This window comes from Zootoca vivipara, chromosome 7, assembly GCF_963506605.1.
Source record: "Zootoca vivipara chromosome 7, rZooViv1.1, whole genome shotgun sequence".
Classification (NCBI taxonomy): Eukaryota; Metazoa; Chordata; class Lepidosauria; order Squamata; family Lacertidae; genus Zootoca; species Zootoca vivipara.
Window position 1 is genome coordinate 7,912,846 of NC_083282.1, and position 20,962 is coordinate 7,933,807.

A 20,962-nucleotide genomic window follows, 5' to 3' on the forward strand; every position below is an offset into this window, starting at 1 on the left:
TGTGAAGGTTTCACACTTTTAGGCATGGGAGCTCTGGTTATCGAATCTTGCACTGGTTCCCACCCTCCAGAGTAATGCCGTTGGGGTTCACGATGTATCTCCTAGCAGTGCTATTCAGTTTGCCCGACTCAACATCCTGATTTATGCCGAGCTCTCGGTGGCATCTGCTGTGCCCTAAGAGCTCACACAGCTGACTACTCCTCAGCCAAAAAGTTTTAAAACCCCGCTCAATAAAGAAAACTAGCATGTCAGATAAAAGGCTAATCTAGAAGAACCCTTGCCCCCAATATCTAATTTTCTATGTGGAAGGAATATTATTTTTCTATGAAAGAACATTCCATCTCCCATGCACTTGCTGACAGCTGATCTTCCTTTGCCGCTTTCTATGGCCGCGCTTCGTAAGATGAAGCGGCGATCATAGAAAATTTTGTCGTCTTACGAATGCTTCGCGCAACGCAAAACTCTTTCGTCTAGCGAGTTTTTCGTTGTGCGAGGCATTCGTAAAGTGAGGCACCACTGTACCTGTGTAGCATTTACTGTCTACAGGATCAAGGCTTGGCCAGATTTTCACTGGAATTTGGCTTTTCTACCATTTTGGAAGGAAAAGGCTTTCATCCAAATACTTGCCGTTTTTCTACAGTCATGAAAATCCAATTGCCCTTAGTTTTCAAATTCACTTGTTCCACGCCCGTTTGCCATCTCAGTCTCCACAATGTCCTGTCCTTCTGTTTCTCACAAGATTTTACTGCAAGGTCTCAGGGCTATGATTTAGTTCATTGCTCACCACAAAATTATATATAATTCCCAGTTTGAAATGTTTCTCTCAGGGCTACAGACCTAATATCTGGGGGAGGGAGAAGTAAATCAAGATTTGAAAGTATCTGTCTTACTTTGAAACTAGCAGTTTTTAGGGAGGGAGAGAATTTCAAGGCCTGTCCTTGGATAAAAACATCAAGAAGCCAAGCCCCCCTCGAATGCAGAAGTTCCCGTAAAAACTGTTTTCATGATGACAAGCCACCAGAAGGACAGCCTAGACATCATAAATAAAGGGCCCATGTTTAAAAGAAAGTGGGAAAGTGGACAATATGAGGAAACTGAGAGAACAGCATACAAGTTATCAAGTACAAGACAAACAAAAAACAAGAAAACAAGAAATTAAGAGACTTCAGAGTCCCATGGACTGCAAGAAGATCAAACCTATCCATTTTGAAGGAAATCAGCCCTGAGTGCTCACTGGAAGGACAGATCCTGAAGCTGAGGCTCCAATACTTTGGCCACCTCATGAGAAGAGAAGACTCCCTGAAAAAGACCCTGATGTTGGGAAAGATTGAGGGCACTAGGAGAAGGGGACGACAGAGGACGAGATGGTTGGACAGTGTTCTCGAAGCTACGAACATGAGTCTGACCAAACTGCGGGAGGCAGGAGTGCCTGGCATGCTCTGGTCCATGAAGAAGACAGGAGTGCCTGGCGTGCTCTGGTCCATGGGGTCATGAAGAGTTGGACACGACTAAACGACAACAAATGACCTCTACAAATAATACAGTTAATGTAGATGTAGCTCTTAATGTGCTCATATTTGTTTAGTTCAAAGATAAAAAGGAAGGCCTTTGGAACAAGTTCAAAGACCTGACTTAGGAAGTAGGAGGCAAGTGTCCAGTAGCAAAAGTTCCCAATGTCTCTTTCTGGGAATAAAGGAGAAAAGCCTAGCCTTCCACTTTGAGAAGCCCTTTCTAAGCACCTTGGGATAGTTTTCTCCTGTATCATTCTTTCTTTTTCTGTCTGTCTGTCTCTCATCTGCAAGCTAGTAAGAGCATCCATGATGAGAATATGGAGAAGTGGTCTTTATTCTTCTTCACCACTGATCCCCATACTTAGAACCATAGAACCACAGCATTGTAGAGTTTCAAGGTACCCTGAGGGGTCATCTAGTCCAACCTCTGCAATGCAAGAATATCAACTAAAGCATCCATGACAGATGGCCATCCGACCATCCATGGAAGGAGGGTCTACCACCTTCCAAGGGAGTCTGTTCTACTGTCAAACAGCTTTTACAGTCAGAAAGTTCTTCCTGACGCTTAGTCAGAAACTCCTTTCTTGTAACTTGAAGCCATTGGTTCAGGTCCTACCCTCCAGAGCAGGAGAAAACAAGCTTGCTCCATCTTCCATGTGGCAGCCGCTTGGATATTTGAAGACGGCTATCACATCTTCTCTCAGTCTCCTGGAAAAATACATACTGAACTGCCTCAACCGTTCTGTATAAGGCTTGGTTTATAGACCCTTGATCAACTTGGTTGCCTTCCTCTGCACAATATCCTTCTTAAATTATGGTGCCCAGAACTGAACACAGTACTCCAGGTGTGGTCTGACCAAGGCAGAATAGAGTGGTACTCTTACTTCCCTTGATCTGGACACTAGACTTCTGTTGATACAACCTAGAATAGCATTAGCCTTTTTTGCTGCTGCATCACACTGTTGCCTCATGTGAAGCTACTAAGACCCCTAGATCCTTTTCACATGCACTACTGGCAAGCTAGGTGTCCCTCATCTTATATCTGTGCAATTGGGTCTTCCTGCCTAAATGTAGAACCTTACATTTGTCCCTGTTGTTAGGCTGGGCTCAGTCCTTCAATCTGTTGAGTACATATTGTGTCCCAATTCTGTCTTCTGCAGTATTAGATGCACCTCCCATTTGCGGTGTCATCCGCAAATTTGTTGAGCGTCTTCTCAATTCCTTCATCCGAGTCGTTTATAGAGACATTGAACAACAACAACTAGCCCAGGGCATGTGTCACTTTTTCCCTGGAATTGTGAGGAGGAGCTTAAATATTCCAAACAAAGCCCCCAAGTCAATTGCTGTGCCTTTTCTACTGGATTCTAAGTCCACGTAGCTGTTCTCCATGAAACTCTTATGCATAGGCTGATGAGACGCTGCAATGAGAAAGTTACGAAACAGGGAGTACTAGCCAGGGAGTAGATTCAGGTAGGTAGCCGTGTTGGTCTGACGCAGTCAAAATATATAAAAAAATAAGAAACAATTGTCCAGTAGCACCTTAGAGACCAACTAAGTTTGTTCTTGGTATAAGCTTTCATGTGCACACACACTTATTCAGATAGCCAGGGAGTGTCCGTTACGGTTACTTTAGAATACGGGGAGCACAAACGAACCCTGAACCTCAGAAGTCCAAAACAGCTGCCTCTGCCAAGACTCTTTAAACTCTGACCAGGTGAAATGTGAAGCCGCATGTGAGAAGGAACCGGGGGCGGGAAGAGCATGGCATGTAGAATTTTCTTCCCGCTTTTCTTTTCTTAGCCACTTAGCATGCCTTTGCACCAGTGCATGGTGGGAAAGTTCTCCATCCCCAGGGCTGGATGGAAGCGAAAGAACACATTCCTTTGAGCCTGGTTCACTAACCCTCCTATGCAAGATGATGCTTTCCGGTTGCATAGGCACCGCCAGAGTACATGCCGCTTCAGCCACGGGTTATGCCACAACGTGAATCTCAGGGCAGGACTTGGTGGGGAAGAAAGCAGGCGCCGGGGCTCTGCCGACAGCTCAGGTCCTGCTCATTCTCTGAAGTCTGCACCACCATATCCTGAATAACCCCTTGTTGGAGTGTTGTGTACCTTGATTTATATACCACTTGCACACAGCCCTGGGAATGAGGTGGGGCAATGGCACGGCACCTGCAAGGGAAAACCGGCCGTCAGAAACAAACGTCAGCCAATGTGTATGGGGAAGGCTGGCAAAACGCACCGGTGCCATTCTTGGGTCTGTGCGAGGGGCAATATAAATCCACATCAGCGCAGGCTGTCATGTATGGTTTGCATTGATTAATGGGTTTCCTGTTCTTTTCCTGTTTTGTCTGTTCTTTTCTCTCTTCTGTTCCCTGTATTCTGTTTTGTTTGGGGGCATTTTTGGGGTCTCTGGGAATGCCTTTTCCTTCTTCCGTCCCTCTGCATCTCCCTCCCCTTCCCGTTGTCCTCTTTCCCCTCCATGACCAGTGGCCGCATCCATTACACTGAGATGTATGAAATGCTGACTCTCATGTCCCCACCACTAGGCCTCGGGAAGAGATGTCCCTCCAAAGTTGCTTATAAGGTAGAACAAACCCTTCTTTCCTTTATGGGCTACTGGTCAGCGAGAAATGGGGGGGCGCATTAGCATGGGACGGGAGTGCGGGTGGCTGACAGTATGGGGGGGGGGAAAGGAAGGACGATTGGGTTTTTGATGGGTATCGAACGCTCACAAACCATTAAGTACTGATCTGCTTGCACACTACGAAATACTTACCTGCCACACAAGGTGCGATACTCTGCAACGGAAGCATGGCTGTGATAGGAGAGGAATCTATGCAATGTCAGTGTAACTAAAGTGAGCCTGAAATCTAAGGTGACCCCTTTTCAGTGTAGGAGACACACAGTATAACTCCTAGAGACAAAAATGTAGTTACTGTAATATAATGGAGGAGGAATCTCTAGAATCAAGCTCTTGCAAATACCGTATTTTTCCGTGTATATGACTAGGTTTTTCCCCTAAAAAATTATGTAAAAAATTAGGGGGTGTCTTATTCATGGATACATCTCCCCCCATTTTCTTAAATCTGACTCCCCCAAAATAGTCTTATACTTGGGGGCATCTTATAGACGGGAAAATATGGTAATTTTTAGCTAGTTATGCTGTTGGTTCCAAAGAACAGAGAGATTCACAATAAAGGATGAGAGGCTTTAGATTAGCGGTAGAGCAAATGTTTTGTATGCAGAGTTCCATCTGCCCCCTCCGGTTCAAAGCACCTTGCGTTTTGAGATTGTAGAAACCCACTGCCATACAGAGTGGATGTTACTCATACCTGCCAAGTTGCTGTCAGAGAAATAAGGGACTGGGCGGAAGTAGCAGACCGGAAGTAGCCCTGCCGCCATTTTGGAACTGGGCGGAGCATGCTCAGAAGTGACTTTTGATGCTGCTCTGCCCAGTTCCAAAATGGCCGTCGTGCCAGAATAAACCGGGGAAAAACCAAAAAATCCGTTTTTTTCAGCTAGGAACAGCTGGAAAAACGGGGATTTCCCGGGGAATACTGGAGACTTGGCAGCTATGATGTTACTGGGTTAATGGGCCAGAGGGTCTGACTTTGTAAAAGGTTCACACAAATCCTTCTCTGTATTAAAAACCATGTGGAAGAGGTCACAGGTCTAGGTAGGTCCACTTCTGCCACACTCCTCCAACATCTCTTGTTTAACAGGTGTCAGAAGGTGTTTTATATGCATGCAGGTGTACATGAGCAGAAATTCTCCGAGCAAGGAAGGACACTGCTCAGTCGTTTCATCTGTACCTGCTTAGAACACCTTCTGACGTCTGATGGGTAGATGTGTTTTTCAGGACATTTATGAGGCATTTATGTTAACTCTCTGAAAATAAGTCAGCTTGCAGCAAGATGGTTCATTATATTAGAAGAAGTTCTGGTTATGCAATGTTCGTTAAGCAATTTAGGGCTGTGATCCTCAGCATGCTTGCATAGGAATAAGTCCTGTCAAGCTCATTGGGACTTAATTCTGAATGTACATGCATAGCAAGAAGGTGAGAACCTGCAGCCTTCCAGATTTCTTCCAATAAGCCCCAGCTAGCTTGACCAATGAACAGGGATGATGGGAACTGTAGTCCCACAACATCTGGAGAGCCACAGATTCCCCACCTCTGGTGAGTAGTCTTGCATAGTTCTTGGCATCCATCTGTCTCAAGTGACAATGGAGTGCGCCTCCAGGGGTGAAGTCAAACTGCAAGAGAATCACAGCGCCTGCTGTGGCTGCAGAGACCGGTAACTTGTCACTGCTGCCTCCTGTCTCGTTTCCCAGTATGTTTCCGAGCACAATTCAAAGTGTTGGTGCCGACCTTTAAAGCCCTAAACAGTTTCGGCCCAGTATACCGGAAGGAGCGTCTCCACCCCCATCGTTCTGCCCGGACACTGAGGTCCAGCGCCGAGGGCCTTTTGGTGGTTCCCTCACTGCAAGAAGTGAGGTTACAGGGAACCAGGTAGAGGGCCTTCTCGGTAGTGGCACCTGCCCTGTGGAACGCCCTCCCATCAGATGTCAAAGGAAAAAAAAACAACTACCAGACTTTTAGAAGACATCTGAGGGCAGCCCTGTTTAGGGAAGCTTTTAATATTTGATGAATCATTGTAATTTAATATTCTGCTGGAAGCCGCCCAGTGTGGCTGGGGAATCCCAGCCAGATGGGCAGGGTACACATAATAAATTATTATTATTATTATTATTATTATTATTATTATTATTATTATTATTATTATTCTGCATTAGCAGCACTGAAGTGACCTCTCTAGGGTACAAGCCTGGAAAGCAGAGCAATACCGTGTTTCTCCAAAAATAAGACACCATCTTATATTTATTTTTCCTCAAAAACAAAACAAAACACTATGGCTTATTTTCAGAGGATGTCTTATTTTTTAATTAAGTTTGGTACAGTTTAACCCACCCACCTACAAGGTTAAACTGCCTATCACTATGGCTTATTTCCGGGGTGTGGCTTATATTCCTTGAATGCTTAAAAATCCTGCTATGGCTTATTTTATGGCTATGTCTTATTTTCGGAGAAACAGGGTACATTTGACACTAGCTGGGTTGCAAGAGTTGTGAGAAGGAGGCGCACAAGGTGTCACCGAACTGTCTTAGGGACTCCACTCCAGATTTCTGCAGTTTTTACTCCTTAACCTGTTCCTCTCCCAAAGATGTCTGACAAGGCAGCAACTATCTGCCCGATAGAGTTGAAAACTGAAACCTTCCAGAACATGGCCCTTCCAACTCTCCCATTCTATGATAACCAGCTAGCTCAATAAAATATGCCATCTTTTGCAGTCCTGAATGGAATATATTCAGTTCCCTTGTGTTGGAAAACTAACTGTAAAGATTATAGGCGAGCACTCTAAAAACGTGCCACTCAATCTGTGTTGACTAATGGAAATACAAGGAAGGAAGGCTGAAGGCTGTAGAAGGAGCATGAAATATTCACCAAGCTGAAATGTCTTCAGTGGAGCTTATGACTTAACAATTGCATGGTTCACTCATGCAGCCTAGGTGGCAAGAAACACCCTCCTCTGAAGCTGAGCCAGGGAGGGTTCTGTGATGTTTAGAGTGCTGTGGTTGGCTGCACTGAGAAGCAGTCCTTCAATCCTTGTTAGTAACAGAAGGAATTTGCAGACCAGGTTCTTGGAGGCCATGGTCTGGCGAGAGAATGCACCATTCTGGAAATCCTGGCATCCTGTGTGCATTCTGTGACAGGGTTGCAGCCAAAGCTTCAGGACTTAGACACCTTTGAGTTCAGATTGTGCGAGAGAGGACTGCTGAAAACATATCCTTTCGCCATTCAGGTTCGCCAGTCTGTGGCAGTATCCAGGATTTTAGCAAAGGACAGCTTCTGTTCACGGCAGTGCTTACTTGCACACACACTCACCTGTTTCTAGAAGCACACAAGGGGGGGGGGGGGACAACATATTACACAAATGGAAGCATGTTTACTACTTTTGAGCCTGAATTTCACCTAATGATTTTGGGTCGATGGTGGCTCCCAAAGGATCAGAACGAGGTTGGGTGAATACTGTAGGTGAGGCAGAAGGAGCACAGTATGTACACTCTGGGAAGTGGATTTGGCCATTTCACTTTCCCCTCCTGGGGGTAAATGGAGCATGACCTGCCCACTCCTGCCCTGGTCATCAGTTTTTCTGCATTTGCACCCGCGCTCGCTCTCCTCCCGCTTCAGACTCGAGATGAGTCCAAGCCATTGCATGGGCAATCATGTGCTGCCGAGCATAATCTTTCTTCTTAAATCAATTAAACGCAAACTCAAAAAGGGGGCGCCAGGATGTAGCTGGGTAGCAAGTTTATCACAGAGAGGCCTGAGCTTGTATCCTGGGATGCAAGATTCAAAAAAAAAAAAAAAACAACGGGGGAGGGGGCAGGAGACAAAATGGCTCTGAAAAATGGAGATACAGATCCCCTGGGGCTGTCTCTCCTTGCAAAGTCCTATTTCTTGCTCAAAGTCAGTAAAACGTCATGTAGGCTTGATGAGGGGGGGGGGACACAATGTGATACCAGCTGGGGGGGGGATGGAGGGGGCGGTCCTTGCCCTCCTTTTTGGCTATCCTACTTGATGCATTCAAAGCCCCTTTTTCTCGTGTCTCCCTGATACGTTTTTCGATATTGTTTTCTGCCTGCTTCCCCCGCCCCCCCCGCTTCCCCCCCCAACTCTTTTGTGCAGAGGCTGGTCCTGATGAATATGCCAGTGGCCGAGGACAACACAGTCCATTTCAGCTCCACCTTGATGGCTCTCATTCGAACAGCTTTGGACATTAAGATTGCTAAAGGTAAAGCAGCGGGGGCCGGAGGCTGAGATGGAACAGCCAAAGGGGGCCAGTGGTTGGGAATCTTGCCAATCATCGAACTCCTGAGAATCCTGCCTGCAGAAAAGGAGCTGTTTTGGCAGTCTACTCCATATCCCACACACTCCTGAAATGGCTGGGTGAATATAAAGGCCGTGTACACACTGTACCTTTAAAGCACACAACCTCCCTCAAAGAATCGTGGGAACTGTAGTTTGCCCACCACTGAGCTACAGTTCCGAGCATCCTTAACAAACTGCAGTTCCCAGGATTATTTATGACCATTAAATATGTGGTATGTACACACCCATTTTAAGAGCAGCAAAGTATATTCCCTGCCCCTGTGACATACAGTGGTACCTCGGTTTATGAACACAATTGGTTCCGGAAGTCTGTTCATAAACTGAAGCATTCATAAACTGAAGCGAACTTTCCCATTGAAAGCAATGGAAAGGGGATTAATCTGTTCCAGACAGTCCGTGGAGTACTTAAACTGAAGCGTTCATAAACTGAAGCAAACTTTCCCATTGAAAGTAATGGAAAGTGGATTAATCCGTTCCAGACGGGTCCGCGGAGTACTCAACCTGAAGCGTACTTAACCTGAGGCATGGGTGTAATTGGTTCCGGAAGTCTGTCGATAAACTGAAGCGTTCATAAACTGAAGCGAACTTTCCCATTGAAAGTAATGGAAAGTGAATTAATCTGTTCCAGATGGGTATGCGGCGTTCGTAAACCGAAAATTTGTAAACCGAGGTTCCACTGTACCTACTTTTTTTTTCAGCCCTGGGGCAACTACCAATAAATCAGTTCTTCAGATATTCAGCATAAATTAGGAACACACTGACCCTTTTTCTGTTACAGCTGTGAAAGATGCCTGTTGGCTGGTCACTTCCTGTCTGTCTTCACATGTTGTTTAGGGATATCCGCAAAGCTTTTGCTTAGCTTCTCCCAGGGCTTCACAACTTTTCCATTCTTAATCTGACCTAAAAACTACTGACACTGAAAGCGGGAGGCTGGTGACGGCAGGTCTGTGTGGGATGGCTTTAGGATTCAGAATCTGAATGGAGCCACCAGGATCAGTTTTTGGGATTAACAGAAGGCTTGCGTGGGTTGAAGTAGGCCTGGTAACTTAAATGAAGGACTGGCAGTGAGTATAATAAGATAATTTCGAAAGTTGTATGTAGGACTTATGTAGGGGGGGAAGTAGATTTCCTGCATTATTGACACCAATGTGTCTTAATTCCCAACCATTTGAATTTTACTTGCAACTCTGAAAGAACTGTTGGTTTTGATACCTCTTGTAGCTTTCCGAAGCTTTTCTGTATGTGAAAGGATCTAATGGGGGGGGGGCATTTCTGCCCTCCAGGTTGGGAGGTGGAAATTAGTTTTGGCAGAGATGCAGGAACCTGACCCCTGCAGAGCTAAACTTGCCAGACCGTTGCTAAATGAAGACAAGTTACCATGTCCTTGTGCCCACAGTCTCACAATGGGAGGAAAATTGGTAACTGTGCCAAACCTTGATGCCAGGAGTCCATTCATTGTGGCTGACCTTGGTACCCAGTTAGAATCTGTGGGTGTATCTCTCCCAGGACCATGAGGGCCGAGTGAGACATCTGCTTTGGGGTGTCATTCAAGGATAATACATTTTTTAGCTATTTAATGTGTTGTTGTTGCAGGGAGAGGTGCTTCTGAGATTTTCTGCTTCTTGTGCCAAAACAACTTGGCCAACACTGGGTACCTTATCTTGCGGAGTGGGACATTTGCTGTTGTACCTCAAGAAGCAACATGTCTTGGGCTGGCTCTCCACCCTCCTCTTCATCAAGAGAAGGGAGGAGTCTTGTCTTTGAGGCTCTGAGCTTTGGAGGTACCCGAAATCAGCAATGCTGCTTCTGAGTGCCTCCAAGGCCCAGTGTTGACAGCAGAAGCTCTAGATTAAATATATATGGTTGCCCCAGGGCAATGATGGGCCTCTGTTGATGTTTGCATTCAGTTCTCTATTGAACTCTTCCCTTCTCGGCACAGTGGAACCTCGGCTTATGAACACCTCGGTTTAGGAATTTTCGGTTTACGAACGCCACGGACCCATCTGGAACGGATTAATTCCCTTTCCATTACTTTCGATGGGAAAGTTCGCTTCAGTTTATGAACGCTTCAGTTTATGAACAGACTTCCGGAACCAATTACACCCATGCTTTGGGTTAAGTACGCTTCAGGTTGAATACTCCGCGGACCGTCTGGAACAGATTAATCCACTTTCCATTACCTTCAATGGGAAAGTTTGCTTCAGTTTATGAACACTTCAGTTTAAGTACTCCGCGGACCGTCTGGAACAGATTAATCCATTTTCCATTACTTTCAATGGGAAAGTTCGCTTCAGTTTATGAAAGCTTCAAGTTTATGAACAGACTTCCAGAACCAATTGTGTTCATAAACCGAGGTACCACTGTAGTTCTGTATTTCTTCCTGCTGAGGCACTGTGATATAGTGCAGTGTTTCCCAACCTTGTGCCTCCAGATGTTTTTGGACTACAACTCCCATCATCCCTAGCTAGCAAGACCAGTGGTCAGGAATGATGGGAACTGTAGTCCAAAAACATCTGGAGGCACAAGGTTGGGAAACACTGATATAGTGGACCAGAGGTCTACATTTGGATGAGGTATTCTGGTGTTTGAATCATTGTACAGTCATGAAGCTGACTTTGTGGCCTTTGGGCAAGTCACGTGCTCTCAGCCTCACATATTTCACTGCTGTTGTCAGGATAAAAAAATAAGACACACTCCCCCCCACCCACTGCACATCCACCTGAGTTTCTTTGGGAAAGAGTGGGGTGCAGATCTGATCAGTAATGTGTGCTGTTGCCTGGCATTTCTCTGAGCAGTTTATTCAATTTCATTTTGACCTGCTTTCCCCTAGGTGGTGCAGACTGGCAGCAGCTGGACTCCGAGCTCCAGAAAGAGATTTTGACCATCTGGCCTCACCTCTCACAGAAGATGCTGGACCTGTTGGTGCCTATGCCCAAAAGTGAGTTATTGTTTAGGCATTGCGGCTGCCAGGTCCCTATGCGATGACAGGACTGGGGTGGGGAAGACTGGAAGAAGAAAGAAACTGTAGATGGTTGGAAGGATGGATGGAGGCATAGATAGATATGCTTGGTTGCCAAAGGGTGAAAAAGGAAAGGGATATAAACAATCACATTTACCTCCTGATTCCTGGCCATTTACTTTGCAGATATTTTATATGACCGCTGAGTGCTTTTTTCTGGGGGTACGCAGGGGTACACACGCCCCTAAACATTTTGCTAATTTAAGTTTGGCCTCATTAAGAGGCAGTATTTCAATATGAGTAGGAAAATGAGAGCACCCCTAAACATTTATTTTTTTTGAAAAAAAAGCACTGTGACCATCTATCCTCCATCTTTAGGTCCCAGGCATAAACATGAGGATGAAATTCTGAAGTATTTTCCTGCTAAGTCTCACCTCCAAGTAGCCAACATTTGGAGCAATTCTCTCTCTCTCTCTCTCTCTCTCTCTCTCTCTCTCTCTCTCTCTCTCTCTCTCTCTCTCTCTCTCTCACACACACACACACACACACACACACACCTGCAAGAGAAGTATTCTGCACACTTTTTAATTCATTTTTAGCATAGCATGAAAAATTAGGCCTGAGCAGAAAGACACATTTTTCAGGAGGTGCCTCAAGCAGATAGCCAATGGCACCTCAAGATTCACAGAGCAAAGGGTGTTCCTTTGTGAACTTGTGCGGTTGCTTCAAAGCCATGCACTGATTGACATGCCCCTGATCCAACTTCCTACGCACCTGCTATTGCACCTGAAGAGCGTCATTTCTGTTAACATAGAACTCTGCCTTTTACTTCCAGCTACGGACCTGACAATTGGAAAAATCTATGCAGCCATGATGATAATGGACTATTATAAGCAGAGTAAAGCTAAAAAACAAAGGCAGCAACTGGAAGAACAGGTACAGATCCACTGCAGCAAGTAACAGCAATCCTACTGCATTGAGGGTTGAAAGCTTATGGAAATGATACTTGCACGAGAAATATCAACATGGGGAGCTGGGGGTTATTTGTGCAGGAGTTAACAAATGACTTCCAACCTATTGATGCATTCCCATATTTGGTTTTTCTTGATTGCCTTATCTGTTAGGCTTGTTTTCTGCTGTTTCTCCAAGGAGCTCATCTTGACTTATGTATGGTTCCCAGCTAGCCTCCCTTTCAGGCAATTTACAAGGCAATGGTGGCCCTAGGAATAAACGGGCAGGGGGCAACACAGAAGGGGTCAACTGTGTATCCCATACTGGATTCCAGAAGGAACAAGCCATAGCATATGTCACATTAATGCCTCCATCCCTGGGGGGTGCATTCCCTGAAATGAATGCCATCGATTGTGACATCCCACTCCACCCCATATAAACCACGCTTACAGCCTCACTGTAGTTCATGAGCAATGGAGAATGCATGATTTGTTTTATAAGCAAAGGCTTAGAAATCCCCCCAGTGCAGCTCATCTTAAAGGACCAGATCAGATTGGGAGAAACTCTAGCAGTTCCCCCCTCCTTTCCCCTGCAGTGGTACCCATTTATCTACTTGCACTGGTGTGCTTTTGAACTGCTAGGTTGGCAGGAGCTGGGACAGAGCAATGGGAGCTCACCCCGTCATGGGGATTCGAACCGCCGACCTTCTGATCGGCAAGCCCAAGAGGCTCGGTGGTATTAGACCACAGTGCCACCCGCGCTCTCGCTCACTTAGTTGTAAGATACACACATCCAACCGACTTCAGGTGCGCATGCCGAAGAGGTGAAGTTCCCTATCAAAACTAGATTCACCATTAAGAAACACTGTGTTGTTGTTTATTTACCAATCTGTATTTTGAATTGAGATTATTTCCCCCTCCCCTTTTTTATCATTGTTTTGAATTCAGAAAAATGCCCCAATGTTCCAGCGCATGGAGCCTTCCTCTCTTCCTCAGGAGATCATTTCTAATGCCAAAGCTTTGCCTTACCTCCAGCAAGATACCCTTTCAGGACTGTAAGTGCAGATGTTTGAGTAAAACGACATGTCCACGCGGGCGTATCTGCGTATTCGGGCTGCAATTGTGTTGTTCTTTAAAATGGCACTAAAGACATAAAGCGCTTTTCCCGGCTAAGGGTGGGAGAGAAATAATAAATTTGGACTTCCTGTGCTCGGCAAGGGAGGAGAGCATCTGTGGAGGGGTTGTCCCCCCCTGCTTGCTCCGATGCAGTTTAGCAAGGGGGAGGGACAACAGATACACTGTTCCCCTCCTCCACTGCAGGAAAAAACCATCCAGTTTACATTTTAACGTGGGCCTACTTAATTTGCACTCCACAACCAATACAAGAATCGTAATTCAGCTGTCCTTCACAATATGCATTTTGTGAGCCAGCTCTCCAACAAATATATGCATGCAAAATGTGACTATGAAGAAGAAGCACACACACAAAAAATGGATTATGTGCTCGAAAATTGCTTGCAAAAGTGTGTGTGTGTGTGTGTGTGTGTGTGTGTGTGTGTGTTAGTCACCATTGATAGCTCAGTTGGTAGAGCGTGATGCTCTTAATCTCAAGTGGGTTTGAGCCCCCCCTTTGGGTGAAAGATTCCTGCATCGCAAGGGGTTGGACTTGATGACCCTCATTCTCCCTTCCAAGTCTACAACTCTGTGATTCTACGTGAGGCAAAACTGCATATGCTGGGAGTGTGCAAATCTTTGTGATACTGCAAACTGATGCAGGAATTGGGCAAAAATGACTGAAAAATGGGAAAACGAGAAGCGGGGGAACCATAATTGACATAAACATCTTTCCGTATTTCAAATGAGGCACTATACAAATGAGGCAACTGAATTTGCAGGTGATGTAAAAATTGGGGTTTGGCTTTTGCTGCCCAACTCCCCATAGGACTCTGAGTCCCCTAAGTCCATGATCGGTCAGAGAAGAATGGATAGAGGCAGGATCCAGTGGAAAGCAAGGCAGATCTTTATTTTTCTGTTGCAACAGACTTCCCTCCCCTCCTTCCAAGGAGGGAGAGACCCTGAACAAAAGTGTGCAGGAACCTTTAAAGGCTTTGGACATTGCCCAACCGCCTTAGCCAAAGACCACCCCAAAATCATCATACATACATCACAGAAGGAGGTGGTCTACAGCAGAAATCCTGTCTGCCAGGATACCTGAGAATGGTCACTGATTGCATTACTTGGGCAGCCTGGCCATTTTTTGGTGATGGTTAATATTTTAGTTCCTGAATCGAGGTCACAGGCTCACCCTGTTCATATACAAAATCAAATACGCCCTTAAGACAGGATTTGTAAGCGAAAAGACAATGGGAAGGCTTTCCCCATTTGCCTCCCTTACTGCAGAGGAATATTTTGAGGTCAATGGGAGAGTCAAAATAGCTTCAGGATTGCTCTCCTGTACTATTTCAGACATGTGATTTACCGGTATATATTTAGATATGTGTGCATTTATGAATATTTATTCTGTATTTGAGGCCTTAGAATTCTTGCAACACAGGCAGTTCAGACAATATTGCCATCCCCTTGTAGAATCAGCCAATGTTTTACCAGCGACTGCTGCCTGTTTTTCCCTACCACGGAAAATCCAATTTGAAAAGAATGGAACCTTAGCAGAAACTCCACAGGTGTGGCTGTTCATTGTGGCTATTTTCCCTTATTTTTCTTCAAGCTCCTCCTGCTGGTTTCTGCCTGATTAATTGCTTCCTCTTTCTACTGCTGCTAATCTCACACACACACACACCCAAATTAGAGAATTCCTGTTGCTTCGTCTCTCTCTCTCTCTCTCTCTCTCTCTCTCTCTCTGTGTGTGTGTGTGTGTGTGTGTGTGTGTTTAATTACTCTTGCTGCAATGTGGAAAGGAATTACAGTTTCTCAGAAAGGGCAGAACATTAACTTTTCTTTTAGCGGAGAAAATTCACAACCGGAGAGAAAGTCACTCTGCATTAAGTCCTTTACTGTTTTCTGCCGGGGGTGGGTGGGGTGTTTGTGTGTGTGTGTGTGTGGCAGGGGGGTGGGTGGAGAAGGAACAACTTGTAGAAATGATTAAGTAACCACGAAGAGGAGTTGGGAGAAGGCTGAGGAGGCTCGCGCCTGCTATGTAACCAAAACATAACAGAATGTGCATGCCAGGAAACAGCATAGATTCTCTGCTGCAAAATAAAAGGAGAACGCAACAGTTAAGAGAATGCTACCAGCTCTCCATCTGAAAGCGCCAAAAGACGTAACAGAAATAACGAATAAATGGGAGACAAATCTGAATTGGGTCTTACCATAACCTGGCAAGTGCATCATTCTAGGGAACAGAGGCAATCAGGGGTACAGTGCTTTTTTGCACTACTGAGAGACTCAGCATGCCCCCAATATACAGTCCACAGAAGATGCAGAATTGCAAAGAAACCAGCCCTGATCATGAAGGCTGACTGGGAGAAATGGCCAGAATAGCCTCTTGTTCCTTTTCCATTCCTCCTCCAAAGTTTCCAAAATCCTGTGCTATGTCAAGGCATACCCTTTCTCCCTGCCATCCCAAGTCTGAATGGGGGGGGGCATTGATAGCATTTTTCAAACTCTACATGAAGTCTAGAAATAACTTGGAGTGAAAATATTATTCAAAGAAACCCCCCAAAGAAACAGGTGGTATTTAACACCAGTAAAATTAGCCAAGATGTATAGGATGAGTAGTAAAACATGCTGGAAATGTAAAGAGAAGGATGGTGAATTTTATCATATGTGGTGGACTTGCGAAAAAGTTAAAAGATTTTGGGAAATGATATACAATGAACTGAAAAAGATTTTTAAATATACCTTTCCCAAAAAAACGGAGGCTTTTTTATTGGGTCATATAGGAAAAGAGATTGTAAAAGAGGATCAAGTATTGTTTATGTATGCGACAACCGCAGCAAGGACTTTGTTAGCCCAAAAAATGGAAAACTCAGGAGTTACCGACGATCGAAGAGTGGCAGACAAAAATGATAGACTATGCAGAATTAGCAAGACTGACTAGCAGGATCCGAAACCAGGGAGAGGCAAAGTTCCAAAAAGACTGGAGTAAATGTGTGGACTATATGGAGAGGAATTGTAGAAGTTTAAAGACACTTGCAGGACTGAAATAAATCCTACGAAATGACTTTAAATAGAAGGAGTAAAGGAACTGCGAGATAAGAGTTGATAAGAAAACCAAATGAGGGGAGGGAGGGAAGTCAAAGCTCGGCAGAGCATTGGGAATTGGAGATAGATGAAGAGATGTTAAAAAGAGAAAATTTGTGTGTGTTGTGTTTATTGTTGAATGTTTTGTTTTGTTTAATGTGTTTAATGTGTCTATTTGAAAAACTTAATAAATTGCTTTTTTAAAAAAACAAACACAAAGAAACCCCCTGCATGTACAAAACATTATTCCAGGAACAGATAGGCCACTGTGGAAAAGGCTTTCTCTGATTCAGCCCTTGTTAAATCACTTTTGGCTTGTCAACCAACTGTACATGTTCCATAAGGACTACATTTACTTATGCATATTTATTTGGAAGAAGAAGAAGTGTTTGGATTTTATATCCTGCTTTATCGCTACCCGAAGGAGTCTCAAAGCGGCTAACAATCTCCTTTCCCCTCCTCCCCCACAACAAACACTCTGTGAGATGAGTGGGGCTGAGAGACTTCAGAGAAGTGTGACTAGCCCAAGTCACCCAGCAGCTGTATGTGGAGGAGCAGAGATGCGAACCTGGTTCCCCAGATTACGAGTCTACCGCTCTTAACCACTACACCACACTGATGGTACAGCCGTAGGGTGACACTATTGATTAAAGAAACAAAACAGCTGATGGCGCAGGTTTGAAGGCGTTGTTGTTTTTTAATCTTTTGCTGCTGTGTGCAGATTAAAATTGGCTTTCTTCTCCTTCCTGCACAATCCAGGTTCATAAGCCCATTGAGTTTAACAGGACAGAGTTAAGTTGTGTGTGTAACCTTTCCCCTTGGAATAAATAGGATTAAAGTGGACCTAACTTTGGCTGGATCATGCCCCTTGTTTTTATTATCATATGGTTATCTTAACAATAGTAATAGAACAATAACGCCTTAAAAGGACCAGCAGCTTCTCCCAAAGAGAACTCCACAAACTCCCCACAGAGAAGGCCCCGTTTCTCCTATAAATGAACATTTACTTCTAATGGCAGTGGCCTCTGAACTGGAGATCTTTGTAGAATCATAGAATTGTAGAGTTGGGCGGGACCATGAGGATCATCTAGTCCAACCCCCTGCAATGCAGGAATCTTTTGCCCAATGTGGTGCTCGAACTCACGACCCTGAGATCAAGAGTCTCATGCTCTACTGGCTGAGCTATCCACTGTGCCCCGAGAAGGCGTGTTGTTCATCGTGGAGTGAGGTTCTTAATGAAATGCTGCAAGATCTTCTGTTTGGCGGGAGTCAGAGAAATAACCGACAGGAGTTGGACCATCAGAGTTTTGTGTTCTCCTTTCATTTGAAGCTAGGTTAACTTTACAGGAGCAGCCGGAGTGGGTTCCCTTCCCTGAGCCCACTCTCTCCCCAAGAGATATTCCAGCTGGCTTGCATGGATCCATCCCAAGGGGAATATCAAGAGCAGCAATCTCTGGTAAGTCCATTTATGAATGCTTCTTGTGCTATTCTGTTCTGTTCTGTTCAAGTGAAATCCTGGCACTTTGGGTTGCCGTCTGGGGTTCAAGCATCAGTGTGCTTGCCTATATAGATGGCTTTAGTAATCTTACCTCTTCTCTCCTTCTAGACCTTTATTCCCAGGAAATATTCTACCAGTCTTTCCCAAAGCCATCCTGTGGGATGTTGTATTGAAACTGAGCCAGGTTTAATTCCCTCCCCTTTGTTTATTTATATCCTCCAAAATTCTGTTTTGTCACACCCTGAGCCGTTCTCGTCGATGGTTACGTGCAAGGGTGTCATTTCTGTTAGAGAAAAGGAGAAGAGCTGTTGGCCAACCCCTGTGATGATTGTTGGGAACATGCGCCGCCATTCCTGGATTCATCTCTGATAGGATCATTGGGAAGCCAAGAGCAGCTGACTTGAAGAAGATTAGACTGCAGAGTACAATCAGGATCAGCCTTGAATATTGGGCAGGCTTTACAAGAAGAAGAGTGAACATTTCTGTACGCCAGGCAAGGCTCAATTGTCTACCTGAGCAACAGTCTGGGAAATATCCGCTCCTTGTCTCTCCTCTTAGAGACCTGTCAAGGGATGCTAATGTCATAGTTGCACAACTATGATAGGGCTAATGAAGGAGCCTAACTACTCTCTGAGTACCACCAACCATAGCTGCCAAGTCTCCCGTATTCCCCGGGAAACCCCCGTTTTTCCAGCTGCTCCCAGCTGAAAAAACAGATCTTTTTGTTTTTCCCCGGTTTACTTACCGGCCAGGGGAGGCTCCTTCTGCGCATGTCTGGAGTCTCTGGACATGCGCAGAAACGTTTTCTGGCACGCGGCCGTTTTGGAACTGGGCGGAGCATGCTCAGAAGCGACTTTTGATGATGCTCTGCCCAGTTCCAAAATGGCTGCAGTGCGACTTTCGGCGTGGCGGCCATTTTGGAACTGGGCAGAGCAGCATCAAAAGCTGCTTCTGAGCATGCTCCGCCCAGTTCCAAAATGGCGGCAGGGCTACTTCCGGTCTGCTACTTCCGGTCTGGTCCCTTATTTTTCCAGCAGGAACTTGGCAGGTATGCCACCAACATACTCAGCCATCATGGTTTGCTGCTGTCCTACAACCACCTAGAAAAGAGATTTATGGTAGGCAGGACCTCTTGTCTGTTCCCGAAAGGAATCAGGGTACTACATGGTATCTTTACTATGGCTCTCATGAGGTATACAAAAGTAACAACAGATGCTCACAAAATATATTCCTTTGTCCTTATTTTAATCTGAAATGTATTCAAAAGCTTGAACATCACTGGATGTTGCCTTCCCTTCCTCTTCCAAACCCAAATAAAACACGGCACAGTGGCACTTCTGGGTAAGAACGCTTCCGGTTACGAGCTCCACTAATCCGGAAGTAGCTGCTCCTGGTTGCAAACTTTGCCCCAGGATGCGAACGGAAATTGCTCACCAGAGGCACACATGCAGCGGGAGGCCCCATTAGTGAAAGCGTGCCTCAGGATAAAAACGTTTTCCGCTTAAGAACGGACCTCCGGAACGAATTAAGTTTGTAACCAGAGGTACCACTGTATCTCTGCATTGTGTGCAATCAGACTGGTTTTTCTTTTCAAAAGCAGCAGTTCCTTCAACACTATTTTATACTTATTCATATTCATTGGATTATTTCCCTGCCCTTCTCCGTAAGGCCTCGGGGCGGGTTACACAATAGAATACACAATTATAAAAATACATAATCTTAGAATTTTGAAGTGTCAGGCATAGCTCTAGTGGCTTTAGCCCAAACGTAGCAGAGTTCTCCTGCACAGCACAGAAGCTAGTTGAGGTGGAAATGACTAGTCGGCTAGACGCAGAATAACTATTTACAGGATTTATTAAAAGAAAATAAAACCAGCAGAGTTTCTGCATACAAAGCAAAGCAAAATAAATCCTCTCTGTCTCTCTCTCTTCAACCATATACACAGCACTTCTACTCCTAACACTCAACAAGGTACAACAGTGCTAGCATTCCTAGAGTTCAGTGCTAGTCATTAACAGAGTTCAGTGCTAGTCATTAACCAATCAGAGAGTAGTTTCCAGGTCAGGCAGACCTTGGCTTTCTGCCAAGAGTAAATTGACACTGCCTTGAGTTAATTGTGTGAAGCAAGAATCTGTAAGTTTCCCATGAAAACCAATTAACAGAAACTGAACACATAAAACTGTTGCTTTCCACTGTTTCTTAGAGATTCCAAGAGACTTTTTTTTAACCATAATGAATGTTCAATGACAATTCTAGCAACTAGAGAATCAGTGAATGGGTAAGCACTGCTGGAAGGTACAATCATTCTCACGACTGTAAATCCTTTGAGCTACGGACAGACATGTTTTGCAGAAGTTTAGAAATGCAAAATGTATGCAAACTACCGATTAATAACCAAGTCAGATCTTTGGGGTGCTAACAGTGGTTACTTCTGGCTTAAGCTAGTTTTAAAAAAATTCACTGTTCATTGCAGCTGTTGACGATGCCGGTCTTTTCACAGGTTGGTTTCCTCTCATTTTGTAGTCATTTCATCAAGTGGTTTACCCAGGGTTTTAAAAGCAACAAAACGGTATCCAGTGCTTCTGGGTTTGTGTTCATCATGTCTTCACTGCTGGTGTCCATGCTGCAAAACGAAACTGTTTAGTCACATCACACAAATGTGAACATATGCCCCTGACCCAAAACATACACTCAACTTTTCAGTCAGCAGCACTAGTGTCTCTGTGTGTGTGTGTATGGTTGTGCGTGTGTGCACATCGGTGTGCCACCCGTGACACTTGTTGCACTGCAGTGCTATATAAGTGTGCCTCTCCAGTCTGCTCTGTGTGCTTCTCAGAGTGTAAAGTTTGTATCCTCGGGCTCTTTCCCACTTCAGCCTGAAACAAGA

General features: G+C 45.0%; 1 protein-coding gene across 1 annotated transcript in view; it reads left to right on the forward strand.

Moving 5' to 3' along the window:
* Positions 1-20,962, forward strand: part of CACNA1E (calcium voltage-gated channel subunit alpha1 E) — a 281,416-nt gene that overhangs the window by 240,204 nt on the left and 20,250 nt on the right. Inside the window, exons 37-41 of the mRNA XM_060277446.1 lie at positions 8,265-8,370; positions 11,299-11,406; positions 12,263-12,363; positions 13,326-13,432; positions 17,925-18,033. Coding sequence (XP_060133429.1) covers positions 8,265-8,370; positions 11,299-11,406; positions 12,263-12,363; positions 13,326-13,432; positions 17,925-18,033 — 531 coding nt within the window. The remainder of the gene's footprint in view (positions 1-8,264; positions 8,371-11,298; positions 11,407-12,262; positions 12,364-13,325; positions 13,433-17,924; positions 18,034-20,962) is intronic.